Source organism: Brassica rapa, chromosome A09 (genome assembly GCF_000309985.2).
Source record: "Brassica rapa cultivar Chiifu-401-42 chromosome A09, CAAS_Brap_v3.01, whole genome shotgun sequence".
NCBI classification, from domain to species: Eukaryota; Viridiplantae; Streptophyta; class Magnoliopsida; order Brassicales; family Brassicaceae; genus Brassica; species Brassica rapa.
In genome coordinates, this window is record NC_024803.2 from 39225126 (window position 1) to 39247637 (window position 22512).

Consider the following 22512-nt stretch of genomic DNA (forward strand, 5'->3'; position numbering starts at 1 on the left):
CCCCCCCAAAAAAAAATATATATTCATCGAAAGACATAATATATATATGCAATCAATTCTTTCAAAATTAACATTAAATAAAATATTTGGTAAACACAAAATCTTTCTGTAAACCGCGGACCAAACTAATATTTTTTGTTAATGGGAAATACAATATATTGCGGACCAAACTATAATATATATAAAAAAAATATATCCATACGTACAACGTTGGGCAATACGTTAACAAACATAATAGATGACAGTTGTTAAAATGTTAGGTTAACGTGGCCAGTACTTTAACAATAAAATAACGTGGCCAAGAGATTCTTATAATCTCCGACGTTAACTTGCCAACCATTTTATCGTAAGGAAACAAAATACTAATTAACATCTGAATAAATGATTTCAAATTGACTAAATTTATCTGGCTAATCCAGTATATATATATAGTATACATATGCCTTTCTCTTTAAAAGAAGAAAGCGTCTTCGAGTTTTATTCGTCAAACAACTAGAAATAAATAAAAAACATGTCGATTCAAAAAAGCTCATCGATCCCTTTAGTGGTCGAGAAAAAACTCATCGAAATGGTGAAACCCCCAAAACACATACCTTCACATACTCTTTCCCTTTCAACACTTGACAATGATCCATACAACGAAGTTATCTACAAGGCCTGTTACGTTTTCAAAGCCAGGAACGTCGTTGATGATGATAACCAGCCGGGATATTTGGTTAGGGAGGCTTTGTCTCTTCTTCTTGGCTACTACTACCCACTTTCGGGGACTTTGAAGCGGCGCGAGACTGATCGGAAGATTCAGCTGAGCTGTGGCAGCGACGGAGGCGGTGTGGCGTTCACGGTTGCCACTGCAAACGTGAAGCTTTCTTCTTTGAAGTATCTAGAGAACATTGACTCAAATACAGCCCTGAAGTTCTTGCCAGAGCTTCGAGTGGATAAGGATGGTTATCCACCTTTTGCCTTGCAGGATACATAAACCATTTATGTTTCATATGATAAGGACGAACATTTCATAGTCATTTGGGATTAAATTGACACTTTTATAGTACTTTAATTTGATAAGGACTATTGCTAATTCTATGTCAAAGTAGTATAAAAGTGTTAATCCAATAATAAATGACTAGGTGATAATCCGCGCCCTGCGGGGAGCGAGAAGATTTTTTTATAACTTTTAATATGTAGGCATAATAAAAGTTAAAGTCATAGTAAAAAATATATATGTAAGAAAGTACGGATTATAACTAAGAATTTTAGTATGTCAATAAAAATTTATATGCGATGAACTTTAAAATTAAATTGTATATTTGTTTGCATGTAGGTAAATTATAAATATAATATTAAATGAAACATAAGCAATAGTCTAATAAAATATAAAGGTCAATTTATAAATAAAAGAAAATGAAAAATAGAGACAAAATAACTGCTGTCAATAATGCCTTCAGAAGTCTTCGTTTGCAATCATATTATGAGCAATAGCAAAGAGATCATCTAGAGAAATTAAAAACATTATTTAACAAAATAAGTGAATGCATGTATTACCTCAATCGTAAAGCATCAATTTCTGGAACACCAATGGGGTCGAAGACAATTTTGGAAAACCCATCAATGTTAGTAACCCTCTAAGTCGGCCTTATTATGAAATATTAAAAATATTAGCATAATATACATATAATATCAGCTCCTATTAATCTATTGTATATACAATAAATACAATAGATTACCTTGGCCTCAATTAATTTGCCAACACTGTAAAACACATAATACTATGTCTGCATCTATAGATCCATCAAGAATCACAAGAACAGAACTGGAAAAATTCAAGAACAGTTCAAGAACAGAGGAGAGAGACTGGTGTGAATGATAAGAGATTTTAAAGAGAAAAAGAGAAATAAAACCAGAGTAATTTACGGAAGAGATTTAGGTTTCAAGAGATTGTTGCTCTGATACCATGAAAATTTATGAGAATTAGTGAAAGTTTATGAGAATTATTTGAGAGATTTTGGTGAAGAACTAAGAGAGGTATGTGAGAAAATCCAAGAGAGAAACAAGAATATTTGAGGAACATTTTTTCTTAGATTGATTTAGTGTCTACAATAGTTACATAAATAGATCTAGCAAGGAGAATAAGACAATGAGAATGAATAAACAAATGGAGATGAATAAACTAATGAAGACCAGATTTGGGAAAGTCACTTTCGGAAAGTGACAACTCTCTTCTCTCTTCCTTCCTTAGCATATCATGTGACTTTGGCTTGTTTCCACACTCCAACAGCTCTATCCAGTTGCCTCCACTTGTTTAAATTCGTCTAAGACTTCAGGCAAGATATTTAAATCAGTCTCACACATTTCCTTGCTTCAGTTTTCCTGTCCATGATTTCATGTCCATGATTTTCTGTCCATGATTTTCTGTCCATGATCTCCTGTCCATGATCTCCTGTTTATAATCTCCTGTCCATGATCAATCATGTTCTTCATGTCTTTACTCTTGTTCTTTATTCTCTTCATGTCAAAAAGACTCGTCTTGCAGTCGATGTTCAGGAGAAACTGAACATAGGTAACTCAATGAATACTCGAGAAACTGAAGTAAGAGGAAACCGACTCAAGAATCTAATCTAGATAGCATTGGTGCAAGACTAATGCAGCGTAGAAGGACCAAAATGGCCTTCAAAAGAAGTTTGGGACGAAAAACCTAAACTATCTCTCAGTCTTTCTCTCCCTCACTCTGCCATTTCCCTCTGTTATGTTTCTTTTGTTGTTTGTTCAAGCTCCTTGATAAATCTAACCTCTTTTGTTTCCCTCTCTTTTATGTATATGTAACATTACTCTCTCTATTGTCGACCAAATCAAAGACCAAAATATCGCCATCATGGACAACGCTAGCAACAGCAAAATTGTTACTGAGATGCAAATGTTGCAACAAATACTATAAACGCAGCAGACAATGCAATATCGACAATATGAGCAGCGTGAGCAACAATAGGAGCAGCATGTGATTAGGCAAATAAATTTCCTGTAGAACTTTTCATAGACACTCAGCTATTGCTCCACCAGCCTATTAGATGCAAGACACTGAAATCAAATCTGATAGTCTTATATGCAAAGATTAACAGTTGTTGAAATGTTAAAAACTTAAAAGTTGACGTGGCCAAGACTAACGTGCGCTATTATAATGTCCACCGTCAACGTTGCGGACCATTTTAACGTTGCGGGCCATTTTATGATAAGAAAACAAAAGTGAATTATAATCCTGATAAGTGGCCAGATTTGGTGCGTGTCAGGGAGATGCTATACTTACCAGATCTGGACAACCTATAGTCTTCTGATGTCCTTTTCCGGTAACCTAACTTTGCTCCACCACTCAATTCACTAAGAAAACAAACGTGAATTAACATCTTGACAGATGCCCTTCTCTCTATAAAAGACGAAAGAGTTCTTAAGAGTTTTATTCATCAAACAAGTAGAAAAAATAACATGTCGATTCAAAAAAGCTCATCGATCCCTTTAATGGTCGAGAAAAAACTCACCGAAATGGTGAAACCACTAAAGCGCATACCTTCACATACTCTTTCTCTTTCAACACTTGACAATGCTCCTTACAACGAAGTTATTTACAAGCTATGTTACGTTTTCAAAGCCAGGAACGTCGTTGGTGATGATAACCAGCCGGGATATTTGGTTAGGGAGGCTTTGTCTCTACTTCTTGGCTACTACTACCCACTTTCGGGGACTATGAAGCGGCGGGAGACTGATCGGAAGATTCAGTTGAGCTGCGGCGGCGAGGGAGGCGGTGTGCCGTTCACGGTGGCTACTGCAAACGTGGAGCTTTCTTCTTTGAGGTATCTAGAGAACATTGACTCAGATACAGCCTTGAAGTTCTTGCCAGAGCTTCGAGTGGATAAGGATGGTTATCCACCTTTTGCCTTGCAGGTACATAAACCATTTATGTTTCATATGATAAGGACGAACATTTCATGCATGCAAATAGCTAGACCTATTACTTATCTTGCATATATTTGATCACGTTTAATTAAGAAATATAAATTAGGTTATTTTTTCGTAAGAAGAGTGGATTTGTAATTTGAAACCTTTAGATTTTACCATATTAATGAATAATGAGTACCGACAGTGTGAGGAAAAATAAAATAAAATAAAATAAAATCGGTCTGGTCTTCCCAAATCCCCTAAAACTTGTCTTCTTGTCCATTTTCTCCGAAAAAAAAAACAAAACAAAAAAACACCTTCAGTGAAATACCAATCATGATGACAGGTGACCAACTTTGAATGTGGAGGCTTCATCTTAGGGATTGCTCTGTCCCATTCAATGTGCGATGGATATGGAGAGGGACATATCATGTGTGCCTTAACGGAGTTGGCCCGGGGGAAAAAGAAGCCACTGGCGACGCCGGTTTGGGAAAGAGAGAGGCTCGTGGGAAAGACTAAAGAAAACGATAAACATTCTTTTATTCCCGGGGGCGACACGGCTGCTTCACCCTACTTACCTACTGATGATTGGGTATGTGTACAATCAAGATCACATAGTTTTGAAATTTTCATTAGATTTGGTAAAGGCAGAGGAAATAGAAACTACAGATAAATGAGGTAACTAACAAAATTTGAAATTCCCTAGAGAAAAACTAACAAAAAACTGAAATTCCCAACATAAATCTTTTAGTAAAAGAAAAAAACAAAAGATTGAAATTCCCTAAAGAAACTAAGATAGGCTTATTGGAAATAGAATTTCTGTGGACTCAGAAAATTAAATAAGTTAAAAGAATTTTATAAGCCAAGTAGATTTAACAAATAATGAATTTATTTTGTAATTATATATATTAATTTTTCGCCCACCAAAGTTTTCAAATTACCGGTGCCAGTTGGTCTGGGCGCCGGTGCCAGTGGGTCAGGACGCCGGCGACTTGATGATTTCCACACATCGAAGAAAAGAAAGTGATGTCACTGATTATTTCGGTTATCATGGATTTCATATTTTTTTCTCAAAACTTATTTTGTAGAATAATGTGTATACATGTTTTCTAAGAACTTATGAACTTTTCACATAAAATGATTGTTTTCTAATTATTTAATATTAAAATATTTTTTGTTGCATTTTAATAATAATTGTTTTGACATTTTGTATTGTCTTGTTGTGATTTTGTTTCAAGTTTTGTGTGATCTTTGTTCATATTCTTATTCAAGATCAACCTATAATTTTTTCATGATTCTAGATAATATTTTCTCAAATTGTTCTTACATCACTTTTTGATGATTTTGTTATCTATAATTCTCTTTTTTCATAATTTTTCACTTAGAATAAAAAGTAATAAAAAAGTGTGTTTGTGTATCTGTTTTTTGTTAAATAATTTTAAAGAATCTTAAGAATATATATAATATTTCTAAAACTGAGTCTTATGAGTAAAATTTGAAAGAATTTATGTCTTGATAACCAGATAATTGAATATATATAATTACAAAATTAATGAAATCTTTTGAATAAACGAGGATTTTATTGAAATTTATAAGTTTCTAAGCCAATAACAAATAATTCTACTAAGATTTTGAAACCCTAAACCACAATGGAATCTCTAAACTTTTTAATTCCTTTAAAATTAATCTATCAATAACCCCTTCTAAAAATATTAAAAGACTATTTTCTCTACGAAGGTTTTAGGAAACTTTCCTGCAAATGATTTCGGACCCTTTCACACGAGTTTATGAACCCTTATGATAAAACCAAGAAAATAATATGTGATATTATCCAGTTTTAACATATTTGGAGTTGCGAAATATTTCAAAATTAGCTAAGGATTGGTTTAGTGGTTCCCACTTGAATAATTTTCCTACAAGTATAGGCTAGGAACGGTTCTCCTTACATGAAGAATTATCCAGGAGCATTATCCATGCGATTCTTATTTTTTTCAAAAAAAAATATTGCTATTTTATTATAAATTATTAATACAGTTTTTTGAAAAAAAAACTAATTGACAATTCATAAAAAGACAAATATTTTATAGATATCTCAAAAGTTTTTAGATAAAACTTTTTCAAATCTCTTTCTTACCTTTTTGGGTTGCACTATTCAACGAAAGATATCTTCAACTGAAATTCCCTAACCATTTTTATTTGGCAAATCAAAATGGTGTCACGCTATAAATCTATTAGAAAACTCAGTGAATAGGCTACTCGACAACTACAATCACTTAAAGACGTTAGTCTAGTGTTAAAAGCTAGCAAAATTGAATTGTTTGAAATGATTCAGTAATTAATGCAATATACAAAAATAGTTCTTGCGTGCTGACAAACTTTGGCTAAAAATGAAACAAAACTTGTTTCAAAAAATCAGATGTCAAATTACTGATGTTTTTCTTTGAATTATAAAATTACTAATGGTATTAAGATGTGTATGTTATAACAATGTGTATAAATGATACATATATCTATATTTTGTTGGAAAATATCTAAGATATATATATATATATATAATTAGTAGTGAAATTTTGGATTTCTGATTCTCTGTATATTCCGGGTTACTTCACGATTATATCTATAAATCAAATATGCGATTCTTGTTTTGGAGGAAAAAATGTAATTCTCTAATTTGAAACCATAATTCAACATTTTCCATGAATCATTTGGTATATTCATTAAAAAAGAACAACAAACTTTTAAATGGGATGTTATTTTTCTGGTCAACACTTTGGACTGCAAGTATAATAGAATTAAGATGTTTAGGTTAAAGAAATCTCAAAATATTTTTGTTCCTCTCGAAAAACTATTATGATTATTACTCTTTTTACAGAAACATTTATCAAAACTCATTTTATAACAACTAAAAGAAATAGATGGGCTAAATTATTTATTCTTATTTTATAATCTAAAAAATATTTCTAACTCTACCATTTTTGATATATGTAATCAGGTAACTGAGAAAATAAATATTAGAGCTGAGAGCATAAGAAAACTGAAAGAAGCTACATCAAAAGAGTGTGACTTCTCTAATGAGACACTCACTACTTTCGAAGTCGTAGGGGCTTATTTGTGGAAGTCAAGAGTTAAAGCTCTGAGTTTGGATGGAGATGGAGTCACATCTTTGGGTGTAGCTGTAGGAATCCGAAATGCAGTGAATCCACCTTTGCCCGATGAATACTACGGTAATGCATACATAGACGTGTACTTGCCATTAACTGTTAAGGAAGTGGAAGAACATACCATCTCAGACATCGTGAAGCTCATAAAACAAGCAAAGAGAAAGGCATACGATAAAGATTATCTCCAAGAAGAGCTTGCGAACATTGAAAGTATCATCAATATGAACTTAACGATCAAAGGTAGATTTTGTTTGACGGACTGGAGGAACATAGGGATTTTTGGATCGATGGATTTTGGGTGGGGTGAGCCGGTGAATATTGTCCCGGTGGTTCCAGCAGAGATAGCTAGAATTGTTAGTATGTTCATGCCAGCGTCGAGGTTAGAACCTTCAATGGTCGGAGGGGTTCAAGTCATGATTACGTTGCCAAGAGCTGCAATGGTTAAGTTTAAAGAAGAGATGAATGCTCTAAACTGAAACTTTTTTCTTTGATGTGGGAATCTTAATAAATAAACATCAATAAGTGTAATAATTTACACCAAAAAAATAAGTGTAATAATCTATTCACAAAAAGTTATTACCATTTACATTTAGACTGTTTTCACAAAAAGTAAAATTTATGGAACACTATTCAAAATATTTTTTTTACAAATTAATTTGACGATGTTATGAACAAAACTTTTCTTTTTAAGAAACTATAGTATTTCATAAATTAGTTTTACTTTAACTATGAGAAAATAATATTCATCCAATTCTTAATTATTTCTATAAACAGTTTTAAAAAATGATCATATATCTTGTTCTTTACACAACATATTTTACACTAATATATATATATATATATATATATATATATATATTTGTTTTTAGAAATGGGGGCTATTAAAATGTTTTATTTCAATGTGTAGAGATGCGATTCTAGATAGATGAGAGATATTTATGGAATACCAAACCACCGGATGTAAAATCTCTTCTTTTTTTTTTTATTATACAAGAGTATAATAGTTTCCATCGTATTGGGTCCAGACTAGCCACACGTTAAAAGCTTACGTTTTCGGCCCACAAGTATAAAATCTCAGGAGACAAAGTCCTAAGAAACAGAGAGACAAAGCTTCAACCATGATGAGTCAGTGCTAATAAAAATTAGGAAAAGCTTAAGGACTACCCACACACAAACACCACATTATAAAAAAACCAAGCACAAAAGTAAAAGACAGTGAGAGCCTTGGCCAAGAACCAACTATAAAACAAATACACATGCGCTTAACTTCTTGAATGCTCAATGTTATAAGTGATTATTGTATTGTACAACTTGTATCTCAAAGACTGATAATTTGTTATGTTTTGGTGTTGCAGCTAAAACTTACAGAGAAAATATTATCATAAAAACTTATTATTGATCGCATATATATTTTGTCAAAGGACCCCTATACAAGCGTTTATTATAATGGCGGAATTGCTACCGGATATTACGTCCCCATGTCTTCTGCCATAACAATGATGAGTTGGAGTGTTCATGAGTATATCTCAAGTACCAAGTTGCTGGTGAACTCAGCCATGTTGAAAGACTCACTAATTCTTGTTTTGTTATCAATTGAAAAAGTTTTTCTTGTTAAATCGATTTTTGGTTACCTACCACCGGATCTTGGAAGCTTACTAAAGAAAAGAATCAAAGATTATGAGAAACTAGAATCTTGCGACGACTGAACATTAGAAATAAAAATTTGAAGCTGCTACCTTTATTGGTAAAACTTTATGGCTTACGGGTGGAAACGCCAAGTACGAATCCTAGCAACAGCGGAGAAAGAATTTAGCAACCGGTTCTTATTCATGGCTCAAGAAAATATGAGAATTTTGGCGCGAAACTTCTTGCAATCAATCAAACAAACAAAAAAATAAAGATAAAAACTAATAATTTAAAGTTTTTTCTCCTTTTATTTTAAGGCTTAATTAATCCTCCTAGGTTCAGAGACAAACACTAGTAATTTAACCCTCTCTTTAGGTTATTAAGTATACACGAACCGGAAACCTATAGCTTAAGTGCTTCAAGTCCTTTCAAATGAATCAATTCGTCTAGGGTTTAAAACCAAATCAAACCAAACCATTTGGGTTGATGAAAACGTGAACCAAATAGTTTAGATATATAATTTGGTTTGGTTTGGGTTTGGTTGGATTGATTTGGCTTGATTTGGTATGGGATTTTTACACATTCCTAAAAATATATAGATATTTCAAGTATTTTTGGTGTTTTGAATATTTTTAGTTGTTTTAAATATTTAGTTTTAACTATTTATATATATTTTCAGATATTTTGAACAACTTTAAAACATTTTGTGTATTTGATTTTTTTTTGGATATAAAATCTAAAACAATTAATATATTTAAGTATGTAAATATATTTAGATATATATGAAATATTTCAGTTCGAGTCAGATGCGGTTCCGGTATTCTATCTTTATATACCAAAATTTCGAACCTGCTTTGATTCATGTTCATAACTATTTTTTCGGATTAGTTTCGATTTAGATTTTTTGTCCACTCCTGCTTTCAGTGGTTCAACAGCTACTTAACATGCCGAGATGGTTATGGTCCAGTGACCATGCCTTGTGACAAAGTTCACCTTGGCATCAAGGATTCAATCCCTCCTCTGCTCCAAAGGAAGGAGCCTCCCCTTCATAGAGTTAATGGGCTAATGGGCCGGTCCGTTGTGGTCCGAAGTCGACAAAAAAAAAAACAGCTACTTAACATCCATGCGTAACGTAACCATTTTGTTTGCTAGTTATGCTGTCTTAAATATATTAAAAGAAAAATAAGAACGAAAGTTACTCCTAGATTCAATCAAAAATCTGTTTTGAAAAGTATTTCTCTTATAATTAAAATAAAAATTTTACTTTGAAAAAATAGTATGCTGTCCACCCACTCACAAACGCATCAATTAAATAAAAATAAAGAAATGTCTCAATGCCAAGTCAAAGATAAACAAGTTGGTAGTTGACCTTGACCAAAAAGGGTATATCCGTCACTTCACAACCGTTCCCAGACTTTTCCTAAGGACTCATCCGTCTTTATAGAAAAAATAGACACCCACTCGTTACGCTTCTCCTCCCTTCCGGTCTCTAATCAAAATTCAATTTTCACTCTCCCGATTAGGAAGCAGATCACCGGAAAACCCCAAAACGGAGATTTCGATTCTCCGATCAGTATCAACCGAAATCTCCACCGAAGAGCAGACGATTTTAAAAGTTTCTCGAAGTGGAACACTCTTAAAAATGGATGCGAAGAAGATGAAGAGAAGAAGCTCGTCGTAGAGGAAGAACAGAGGTACTTTATTTCGATCAATATTTCAGCTCTATGGTATCCGCCATTAATGGAGAGGACTCAGTTTCTCTCTCTTTCTTTCGTCTCTATGTGTGTATTTATTTATTACGGTTGAGGAGCTGAGAGAGCTTTAATAGCTCAACTAAATCTCCTACTAGCTCTTAAGGGTTTTAGCTTCATCACATGATTCTTATATTGTTGCAGGAAGGTGATTTATCATTAACATCGATAAGATGATGATGGCGATTTCTCATAACTTGAATTTATTTTTGATCTTAACGGTCATCATCGGAGGATCCGTCTCTTCTTACTCATCTCCTTGTAACGGAACATGCCGTGGAATTATTATGCCTTACCCTTTCGGATTCTCACACGGTTGCCCGATCAAATTCACTTGCTCCGGGACGGAGGGAGCGCAGATCGGAGGCTTCTCCGTGCGAAACGTGAACGCGACGGAAGGGAGCATATTCGTCGCCGTCCCGCACGACTGCAACCGGAGTATCGAAGCCATGGCGCCGCTCTTCGGGGAGGTTTACGCGCCGACGTCGGAGAACAGCTTCCTGATGGAGGAATGCACCAACGCGACGGACGGGTGTTCGATCAAGCAGAAGTTCTTGGAGACTAAGCTGAATCTGCAGAGCTGTGATCCTCTGGGAAAGGATAACGTGAGTTGTTTCTCTACTGAGACGAACTCGAGCTCCAATGGTACAGCTAGGTTTTTTAGTATGAAGGATTTGAGGAGGAGCTCGTGCAAGAAGCTGTTCTCGTCGGTTGCGTTCGAGTCTGTGGGTGGGAATGCGGGAATAGCGCTGGAGTTTGAACGGGTTAGGTTGGGTTGGTGGGTGAAGGGGGAGTGTGAGACGAGAGACTCTACTTGCGGGGCTAATGCCATGTGTACGCCAGTTCAAACTCCTGATGGAAGTGCAGGACACCGGTGCTCATGTTTGGAGGGGTACCGCGGCGACGGGTACATCAAGTCTCCTTGCCGGAAAGGTTAGTCAGTGGGAATGGTTTTCAAAAGTTGGAGTAACTTGTTAAAAGATGATTCAAGTATGATGTTTGGTGTATAGATTATTTATTACTTCTTTTAATGATGTTGTTGCCTCCCTTTGCAGCAACACCGAACTGCCATGGTTCAAGGCTGGTCCGGGGACATTGTAGATCTAATCTTGCTATTGTTGTAGGAGGTAACTCTTTGATTCTGTAACTTCTGTTCGTTTTTATGGATCTTTGGCTTTGTTTATTCATTTGCTACATATAGGAACTGTTGGTGGAGCATTTTTGCTAGCTGGAGTGGCTCTTTTGTGCGTTTGTAAGCGGAGACGGTCTGCTTCTTTGAGAAGCCATTTAAGCGCAAAGCGTCTTTTGACTGAAGCTACAGGGAACACAAGCGTCGCGTTCTTCCCTTACAAGGACGTCGAGAAAGCAACGAATTGTTTCTCCGAAAAGCAGAGGCTAGGAACAGGCGCGTACGGCACAGTCTATAAAGGAAAGCTCCAAAACGATGAATGGGTTGCTATCAAAAGACTCAAACATAGAGACTCGGAAAGTGTTGAGCAAGTCATGAACGAGATCAAGCTTCTTTCCTCTGTTAGTCACCCGAACCTTGTCCGTCTCTTGGGTTGCTGTATAGACCAAGGTGACCCGGTTCTAGTTTACGAGTTCATGCCACATGGTACTTTATCAGAACATCTGCAGAGAGAGATAGGGGACGGTCTTCCATGGACTGTGCGTCTCACTGTTGCAACTCAAACAGCTAAAGCTATCGCGTATCTCCACTCTGCAATGAACCCACCTATCTATCACCGTGACATCAAGTCCAGCAACATTCTTCTCGATTATGATTTCAACTCCAAAGTTGCGGACTTCGGTCTCTCTAGGCTAGGAATGACTGAAACCTCCCACATTTCAACGGCTCCACAAGGCACCCCTGGCTACCTCGACCCGCAGTACCATCAATGCTTCCATCTTTCGGACAAGAGCGACGTCTACAGCTTCGGTGTTGTTCTTGCTGAGATTATTACAGGACTGAAAGTTGTCGATTTCACTCGACCGCATACTGAAATCAACTTGGCAGCTCTTGCTGTCGACAAAATCGGGTCAGGTTGTCTGGACGAGATTATAGACCCGGTTCTTGACCTGAACCTTGACGCATGGACTCTCTCGTCTATCCACAGCGTGGCTGAGCTCGCGTTCCGATGCTTAGCCTTTCACAGTGACATGAGACCTACGATGACTGAAGTGGCGGACGAGCTTGAACAGATACGGCTCAGCGGCTGGATCCCAAACATGAGCTTGGATTCACCAACCGGTTCTCTCAGGTCATCTGATCAGGGAAGCGAAAGATCGGCATCAGTTAAAAAAGCATTAGCAGGAAGCAGAAGACTTGTTGTCCCTCCCAAGCAACCTGATATCCTCGCTTCTGTTGAAGAGATGAATGATAACTCACCAGTCTCGGTTCAAGATCCTTGGTTAAGTGCACAGAGCTCACCGTCTGCAAATACTTTACTCGGTAACATGCCCAGGTGATGATAATGATCTCAAAACGCTTTGTACCACTTTATTGTTTGTAAGTTCATCTTTGTGTAGCTTTTGTAACATCATTCAGTTTTCATAATGATAAGTAGAGAGATTAACGATGGAGGCTACAGTTTTATACATGAGTAAATGTAAACAATCTTTCAATCATTACCACATAAAGTCTAGTAAGAATGTTCTAATCGTCGTACGTATCAGATTAGAAGTTAAAATATTCAGGCTGGCTTAACATTTATACAGACCCTAACCAGGAAAAATATTTAAAACCCTTAAAAATTTCATATTTTTTTTTTTAAAAAATGAAATTATTTTAAATGCAAAGAAAATATATACATTAAAAATATTTTTGGGTATTTTTAGTATTTACAAAATTTAATAGGAAACACATGATAATATATATATATTTGTTAAGATTTTTATTTGGTAAGGTACGGAAAACAGACTTCGGTCGCATTGTCCCCATCTAAGAGCCGCCGGAACTGATAATATATATAAATGACTTCTTTAGTTGAGAAAAGAAACAGATCAATTTAATGTCAAATCTTCATGATTAGATTTGAAATAGGATTTGAACGCGTTTTCAGCTATGATTATTGCTAACGAACTCGGAGTTCTTTACTAAATAAATTTATTGTTTTCATAGTTATCATATTTTAATTCAATTATAAACGAATTGGTTGACCAACCAACATTAGTTTACAAGTACATATCTGTGGAGCAGGAACAAACTACAATGATCTTATCGTAACTTGTCTTATTCTGTTTCATAACACTATAAAGTTAGATGTCAATTAGGCAATAATTTTCAACAATTTCGACCAAAAACTATTTTTTTTAATGAATGTTAAATTTATTCATCCGAAAAAACCGTTATTACAATGAATGCATCTAATAGTATAATGAAACTAAATACAATGGAAGCTATTAGAAAAAAAAACTGATTTGAAACAAACGATTGAATGAGGAAAGTGGAAGCTGAGTCAACGAGTTCCAAACCACACGCTCATTGCGTTTTCATGCCATTTCCCCCGAGTTCTTTGAATAGCAGTTATTTTGTTTCTGACTTGCTCGTCTATAGAGCTAAGCAGTCGAGACCAAATCATGGGATGCTCTCCCATTCTTCTGATATTTCTGTCATGCCATACTGCATGGATCATCGTATAGGAGATAAGGATGATAGTAGTTGAAGATAAGTACAAGTATAAGATAATGACGAACACCATTCGACAACACTTGAAGAATCTGATTCCATTGGTTAGAATAATACCCCTGAAATAGTTTGAACACCAGCCCCTTCCAAACCTTCTCAGTGTATGAGCAGAGGAAGAACCGTACATTATTAAGGAAACCTTTTATCATCAAACGGACTTAGGAATTGGAGTGGCCTCTTGATTAAATTTATGATAATGAAATCTCAGATCTAATTGGTAGTTTGAACACGTTTTTTCCCCTTTACACACTTGCGCATATACACATTTTCTGGAATACCTCATTTTCTAATCAACTTAACAAATATTGTTCAAATCAATGAACTTCAACCGAATATTGTAATATCCTAAACCCAATAAATCTCTTAACTACTTATCATAAATCTCAAATCTCACAAACCATATTTTAACTCTTATATTCCCACTAGGCATGGGCGTTCGAGTACCCGTGGTTCGGATCGGGTTTTTCAGATTTTTGGGTTCTCGGGTTTATGCTCCTAGGTCCCATACAAAATTTTTATTAGTACGGCTCGGGTTCGGATATTAACACTTCGGATTCGGTTCAAAATTGTATCTATACTATTAAAGCAGAATACCTACTAAGATTCTACCCCTGCCTTTTCAAGTTATTTACAAGTCTCTGCCATTGCCTTTTTTTCCTTTTTAAAACTTAAATGTCGACAACTATTTTTAAACCAATCGCAATCCTTCGATTTTTTAAACATATTCAAATCGTTTTTAAGCCCATCTATGATTAATTCTAGGCTTTTTTTTTAAATCCAAACATGAATGAATGTTCAGCCCATCAAAATTATCTTCGTGATAAAACACCCTATACCATTGAAACCCCACCAAAATCATCTTCTTTTTTCTGGCAAACCCTATGCCCTGAAATGAAAACACTAACCAAGATGAATCAATGTTCATAATAATAATAAGCTTATTTAAATTATATTTACATACAACATGACACCTACATATATGTTGTCTCCTTTAAAAAATGCAATATATAATGGTCGACACTTTAATCAAACCAAAAAAATTAAAATATATTTGACCACAACTTAGTATGGTATATTTCAAAAATTTATAACAATATTTATTTACAAATCTAATTATTTTTTAAACAACCAATAAATTTATAAATATTTTGGATACCATATCTATTCGAACTATAATTTTTCAACAAATCCCCTAATTTTCGTAATCAATTTAAAAACAGGTAATTAAATTGGAATGTCAAATCCATTCTAAGTATATTCTTTAGCTCATTCTGTGTTATTCTCTTCCTATTAAAAATAAAAAAAAATAGATTATGGCAAAGCTTCACTATTTCATACCTATATTAAATGTAACCGAATATATAGAGGAAGTAGATTATACGATTTTCCTAAAATCACGCTTTAAAGAATTACATCTACTCATATTGCGTGTGCAATACCCACAGAATATCTTGGGATTTCGAATTAGGGACTGGACCTTCCTAATATTAACAATTATTCATATCGAAATCAAAACCATAAAATCTCGAAAGATACGATCTAGAGTGTGCATCAAGTTACACGGAAAACCTAAACACCTCTCCCTTCGACCTCTTCCTATTATAAATAGCAATCACCTCTTCCTAATCAAACCCACACCGTCAAAAAAAGCAATGGCTACACAAAAGAAAATCCAAACATCAAGTGCCTCTAATGAAAAAGTGACCATTCAACACTTTAGGCCCCAACACACTACTAAATTACTCTTGGATCCAAAACATCAACTATCAGGTGAAACCATGGAATTCATCTTAGCTGATGAGAATGTAAGCAATCGTAGCTGCCTATTTATAGTTTTGAAATATGTAAATTTTGTTTAAGTATGTCTTTTTTAAAAGTTTGATTGTGTTCTTAAATATTTCTATCTGATTTTTTACATGTACAAGGGTGATAAGATTCAAGCAACATGTAAAATGACTTACATTGAGAGTAAAGGGAGGCTTCTGGCGCAAAATCTGGAATTTCCATGTTAGACCTGCAATAGGAGCTTATCGATCAACAAACCATCAATACAATACTCGATCCAATCACATGAATGATGAGTTGTATCTTAATTTGGCCGACTTTCAAACGGTTTTTTCTGGAACACTTGATGAAAAAATTTAATTGGTAAATATAAGTCACTATAGATTAGAAACTAAAAGTTTTTGCGATCAATACTAACCTTTTTTTTTGTTCAAAATCAATACTAACCTCTAACCTGTTTCCAACTGAATAATGGCTCAAACGATTATATTGCAAGACCTGCACATGCACTGTATTCATTAATAATATAACTCAATATAATCTATACTTTCCCACTATCTTTTATGAATATCTTTACTAAATTAAATCAATACCTATCTGGAAATTATTAATGCCTTGCTTATGTCTGTGTCCAATGTCTTTTATGTGAATTCTGGCACTAAGGAAGCCACTGAAACATCTGCACATGAACTGTATACACTAATAAGACAACTCAATATAAAGTAGAACTACCAAACAGTTTAGTTAAAAGGTAACTTAATAAACAAAGTGTAACGCTTATCTTCGTACTTTAAGGTTTTGTCCTCATCTCCTTCCTCAGCATACTATTTTCTACATGATATATGTCAAATAAATGAGTTAAACACATTAAAATAAAACAGAACAGGCGTATAAGAAGATAAATATAAATAGACTATACCAGATTTGGTCAAAGCGCTAGCGTTTTAGCCTGAGCTTCTTTCAGGCTTAGATTTATCATGTTGTCCCTCTCAAAGCGGTAAACGATATCTGCGACAGTAACAACATATCAAGGATGTGAAGAAATCTATTTTCTTCATAGTATGCTTATATTATGACTTTTCTAAGCTAAATTCAACATGTTTTGACAATAATATAGGAGAATCTTCGTAAATGCTCACCTTATGTTCCTGGTTTCTTCAGATGTTCGACATCTCCAAGAGGTGAAAAGTGATGGTGTTCGTCTGTTCTCTTTAATAATATTTCAGATCTAATATTCCTTCACCTGCATGTTAGGATTTGTCAACAAATAACTCGATTAGGACTTCTATTACAGATAGAAGAAAACAAATTGCGGATGAGTAAACGATGTTATACCTTAAAATTACGAGTTTCTGATATCGTCTTTACCAAATCTGAGTCGTACAGCTTCGATTTTCAACATCGACAACGATTTCTCTTCATCTCATCCTTTGTCGATTAAGAGACCGTTCTAGATCTCTGTCTTTTGTTTTCTTGCCTTTACTGTTTTTTTTTTTTAAAATCTGAGCCGTCTAAAAGACCAAAGATATATGTTCAGTTTTGTTGGGTTACAAATGAAATGAACCATTTTTTGGTGGCCCATTCTATTTACAAATTTGTTGGGTTTCGTTAATATCTATTAAACTATCTTTAAGTATATGGGTTTTGCCTTAATTATTTCAATATTTTAGATTATGAGTTTATCAAAATATTATACTTTGCCTTTGATATTATATTAAAATGTCAAATTTACAATTAATAAATATAAACATATAAGTCATTCTAGAATATAAATCACAAGTTGGAATAGATTATATTCACTTTAAAACCGACTCAATTATATATATATATATATATATATATATTATAAATTAGCATTAGATTATATATTATATTACCTTTATATCTTTAGAATTATCATCCTAAACATATAAAACAACTACTACACATATACAAAAAAAAATCTTATCATATGTAATTTTTTCAGAAAAATATATGTTATAAAATTTAACTTTTATAAAATAAAATATTTCAAACGATACAATCCCGCGCTTTGAAAGCGCGGGTCAAAATCTAGTTGCATCTTAAAACCCATAAAGTAACCATTTATCATTCGGATTCGGGTTATATCGGTTTGGTTCGGATATAACCGAAGTAAAAAACAAAATTTTAAAAGCAAAACATAAAGAAAAACACCTAAATTAAATAAAAAATAATCTATCACACTTAAAATTAATAAAATAATAAAAAGTTAAATCAAGTGTGAAAACAATCTTCATTTGTAAACAATATGTATTACCTTATAGAGAATAAACTTGTTATTTCAGTGAGTAGATTATAAAGTACTTATTTATAACTAATTGTGTACTTAAAGCATTTATTAAAAAAATTATATTTATATTTTATATATCATATTACCACAAATATTGAATTTAATAATTGAAATACTTATATATATATTTTAAAATATTTATATTGACTATTAATTTCAGATTTTCCTTGACCCATTATCCTTGGGGACACAGTGGGTCGTCGGATTTATTTTAATAGTTGGATTCCAATTTGGGCTTGGGCGGGTTAAAGTTTCAAAAATTCGATTTGACCTCAAGGAGTTTTCAGTAGATCTAATTAGACCCTGCATGCTTAATTATATACATTTCAAAGAGTTTATGTTGCTGGAGACACATTTTAATACTTCAGATGTATTTGTTGTTTTTGATTTTAGTTTATCAAACTAATAGTTCGTGTAGCTACAAATCCTTTTTCCTTTATATTTCTCTCCTCTTAACCAGTCCTTAGTCATGCCACCAAGCTTTTGTTAGTGCAAATTGATTAAGATTTTAAAATTTGTGAACTAAATTGTCTACTTTCCAATAAAAATAAGTATTTAGATAATAAAAACCCGAATTATCTCTTCGGGACGGAGTGGAAGAAGGGAGGAGATTCGCGAACAACGAAAGGGACCCAAACCGAACCTGGATTTAAAACAGTTTTAACCAGGTTTGTATTACTATATCCAAGCTGAACTCGAGAAAACTCAAGAAAACTCAAACCTAATCTGAACCAAACTTTAAGAATATCCAGATGAGACTAAATTTTATGCGCTCTAAGAAGCAAAACCGGATTGAATCTAAACAAAACCTCGATTGGACACCCAAACACCCAATATAATTTATTTGTATTTGTTGTTTTTGATTTTAGTTTATCAAACTATATATAATGTATACTCTAGGTAACATCTCAAAATAACAGATAAATGTAATTTAACATATAATTTTGTTATGGCCCTTCATTGATCTCTTATTTTGTTACCTCACATAGATGACTCATAATTGATATGTGGCATTTTGGCGCATTTAACAGTTTTTTTTTTTTGAAGTATTTTCAAGTCATTCTCGACTCATTAGGTCCTTGTTGAGTAATTATACGTCCAAGAGAGGTTTTAGGGTTCAAAAAACCTGCTGAATCGTTGAATCAGATTGTTTATAATGATGATCTATCTTCGAGGTCTTCATCTATTGGTGATATTTATGCTAAAACTTGATTAGCTAAGTTTCGGATCTTAGATTGTTTAACACAGCAAGAGTGATTGATTAATAAATGCTTGAAATAACGTAGATGATTAAATTGTCTTTAGCCAATGACAATTGATTCTATTTCGATTTGTGAACATATCTTGCATGTATAACTCCTTGAATCCAAACAATATTTTAGGATCTTAGGTTTTAAAACATAATGATTAACACTACAACAAGAGGAAACTTTTATATATATGTGTGTGTGGTGTGTGTGTGTGTGTGTGTCTGATTTGAGTTGTACAGCGTTTAAAATGATTTCCATGTTTAATTCACTGATTAACGACCTCTAATTTCTTCTGGCTCATCCTAACACCTAACACCTAACTATTTATCTCTCAAAATTTTACATTATCTAATTAATTATTCTATTTATTTATTTTTGCTTGATTAAAAAAACAGTTACAACCGCTTTTTGTTACTTATACTTCAATATGAAAGAACCATAGTGAAAAGCTCTTTGGATTCAATCTTCAAAAATGTTATATATATATATATATATATATATATATATATATATATTCAATTGTTAGTGTGTATTGCGCTGAGTAAAACTTAATATCAATAGTCTTCCATTAAAAAGTTTAGGGTTTAGTGATTATTGTTTACGGTTTAGTATTTACGAGGAAGTTGGGGTTTATAAACATTTATAAATATTTTATAAACTATTTTAAAATCATTATGATTTAAAAGAGTTAATTTAATTTTTATCACAAATTTAAAATAGTTATGAAAATAATTATTATTTAAGGATAAATTTGAAAATTGATATCACACATGTGATTAAATTGAAATTCTCATTAATTACAATTAACATCATTAATAATTAAAAGGTGGGGTAAGAAGCTTTCATAGTTTCATCTAATTTTTTTCAACCGTGCACCTTCCTTAATTACACCCCTTATGTCTTGTGGAGCACCAATGGAATCTAAACTTTTACTAGTACTTTTTAGAACTTTGACTTTATTCTTCTTGGCTCCTGCCTTTTCGGAAGCCCCTTGAATAGACCCCGCTTAACGTTTAGTTCAATAGATTAAAGTATTTCTCTCTATATGTATATATGGCAAATCCTAATGATCATAAGAAAAGAAGAATAAAGAGTGGAAATAATTTGAGTTGGCTACTGGAAGTTAAGAGGAGCCATATAGGATGTGTGGCTTTAAACAAGCTCATGCGCCACGAAACAAATTCATATATTTATATATTAAATTGATTTGCAATGCTGTCGTGCATCTATCACCGCTGATTTCTTAATCAAAAGCAATTTTAGTTCTAATTTAGAATTTCATAAATTAGTACTAGAGTGTGTATGTGGAATGTATTTGACCTTTTTAATAAATTAATGTGTACAACTTACACCACGACAATGATATTGTATTGTGAAAAACAAATTATCAGTAATCATAAAAATGTGGTACATGTTGTATGGATGATGTTGAAGATGACTTGGTTTAAATCGTTTAGGCTCAAATCGATCGTTGATAACATTTAAATTTTCAAAACTGTTGCAACTAAAAAAACAACGTTCTTCAGTGTTTTTTTTGCTAGTAATATCCAAAATATAAAGCCACTATATATCAATCGTGTGATCTTTGTTTTCAGCAATGAAGATATATAGTCACTATATAGTTGTGACTTGGGACTGTGTAGTCAGTTAAACAAGATATCAGTGAAGAAGTACTAAACACATGTGTTATTGACATGATTATGTCTCTTTTTTTTACCCGCCGACATAATTATGTCTAATATTTTAGTTAAGACTACTACTGCTATTGCCAAATATTGAACACAAAAGAAGTACTACGATCTACTAAATTAATAATCCCACTGGTTGTTGCAGCCTACGAAATATTTTAGCGGCTCACAGGACACCTTTTAAACATTATTCGAATCTCACTCACGATCTTAGTCACTTTTTTTGTCTATCTTATGTTTATTTATCATTGAACTTACATTTTTGGTCCAATGTAACGTGAGGCCAAGTTAATAAATCCTAGGATTAAAAAAAAGAAATCCTAGGAAACTTGGTTTCTTTTTGTACGATTTGCTTTTTCCAAACATATACTCCATAAGATATCATATATATATCTTACCAAACATTTTAAACTCAAGTTGAGCATTTCTATAATCAATAAAAGAAGACAAGAACTGAAATTTCACGTATGTTAATTTTTTTTTAAAAACAGTTAACCTTGTAATCAACACAAACAGTACTTTTCGAAAAACTGTCAACTGTGCGTTTAGTCACCACATAATCACATCAACTATTGATTTAGTTATCTTATATATTAAAACAGAAGTCACAACCTTGATTCATGTGTGATTTTTTTAAAAATGGACCTAATGGACCTATTCATAGAAATTCATATTATATTTTAATTCAAACTAATAATAAATATAATTTTTAAAATATTTTAATCATAGTATCTTTTGATATCTTTTCATTTTAAATATAAATATATTTATTTTAAAATTCTAACAAATCTGTTTAAAAAGATTTTTACAAGATCTTCATTTTCGAAATTATATTTAAATATTTTCACTAATTTCGAAATTAGTTTAAAATATTATTATACATTAATATATTCAGTTATATAAAATGAAAAATAAAAAAAATCTATAATATTTTAGTTATTATTATATTATATAATCATAATCAATCATATTAAACTAAAATTATTATATTGAGCTAAATATAATAAAATTGTATTAAATTTATATATTTATATATTATATTTTCGTAATTATAATATTTATGTTCAAAAATAAAATCTAATATGTTGGTAAGATGGGTTAACATTATCAAACTATATAATACATGTATAAAAATTAACATGTATTTCTTTAAAGTTAATAATATAAAATCTTTGTAACTACTTTAATCATAATATATTTTCATTTTAAATATAATATATATTTATTTATTATATTTTAAAATTCTAATAAATCTGTGTAATATTTAAACAATAACTTAATGTATTTTAAGTTATCGTTTAGAAATGAAAATAAATAAATTATATCCTATT

General features: G+C 32.7%; 3 protein-coding genes and 1 long non-coding RNA gene across 7 annotated transcripts; 3 read left to right on the forward strand and 1 right to left on the reverse strand.

The window, feature by feature from the left end:
• Positions 1-511: 511 nt before the first annotated feature.
• LOC103842438 (spermidine sinapoyl-CoA acyltransferase) lies at positions 512-976 on the forward strand. Its single transcript, XM_009119059.1, has one exon. The coding sequence runs from the start codon at positions 512-514 to the stop codon at positions 974-976; it is 465 nt and encodes a 154-aa protein (XP_009117307.1).
• A 1468-nt stretch (positions 977-2444) lies between these two features.
• On the forward strand, positions 2445-7679 carry LOC103842408 (spermidine sinapoyl-CoA acyltransferase). Its single transcript, XM_009119029.3, has 3 exons — positions 2445-3927; positions 4268-4513; positions 6914-7679. Exons 1-3 carry the CDS (start codon positions 3472-3474, stop codon positions 7556-7558), a joined length of 1347 nt encoding a protein of 448 aa, XP_009117277.1. The 5' UTR covers positions 2445-3471; the 3' UTR covers positions 7559-7679.
• Positions 7680-9622: 1943 nt separating this feature from the next.
• Positions 9623-13108, forward strand: LOC103842409 (wall-associated receptor kinase-like 14). 2 transcript variants are annotated; one of them, XM_033280770.1, is made up of 4 exons: positions 9623-10391; positions 10604-11392; positions 11515-11586; positions 11661-13108. In XM_033280770.1, exons 2-4 carry the CDS (start codon positions 10633-10635, stop codon positions 12926-12928), a joined length of 2100 nt encoding a protein of 699 aa, XP_033136661.1. In that variant the 5' UTR covers positions 9623-10391; positions 10604-10632; the 3' UTR covers positions 12929-13108. The 2 variants fall into 2 exon arrangements, with proteins under 2 accessions (XP_033136661.1, XP_009117279.1); XM_009119031.3 differs by having other exon boundaries at positions 9665-10402.
• LOC117128440 lies at positions 12862-21772 on the reverse strand. 3 transcript variants are annotated; one of them, XR_004451733.1, is made up of 8 exons: positions 17268-21772; positions 17072-17175; positions 16852-16940; positions 16722-16763; positions 16526-16622; positions 16387-16430; positions 16109-16161; positions 12862-15033 (listed from the first exon to the last, which is right to left on the reverse strand). It is a non-coding gene; the product is annotated as an uncharacterized LOC117128440 (long non-coding RNA). The 3 variants fall into 3 exon arrangements; XR_004451731.1 differs by having other exon boundaries at positions 16387-16622; positions 17268-21770; XR_004451732.1 differs by having other exon boundaries at positions 16387-16611; positions 17268-21769.
• Between the last annotated feature and the right edge of the window lie 740 nt (positions 21773-22512).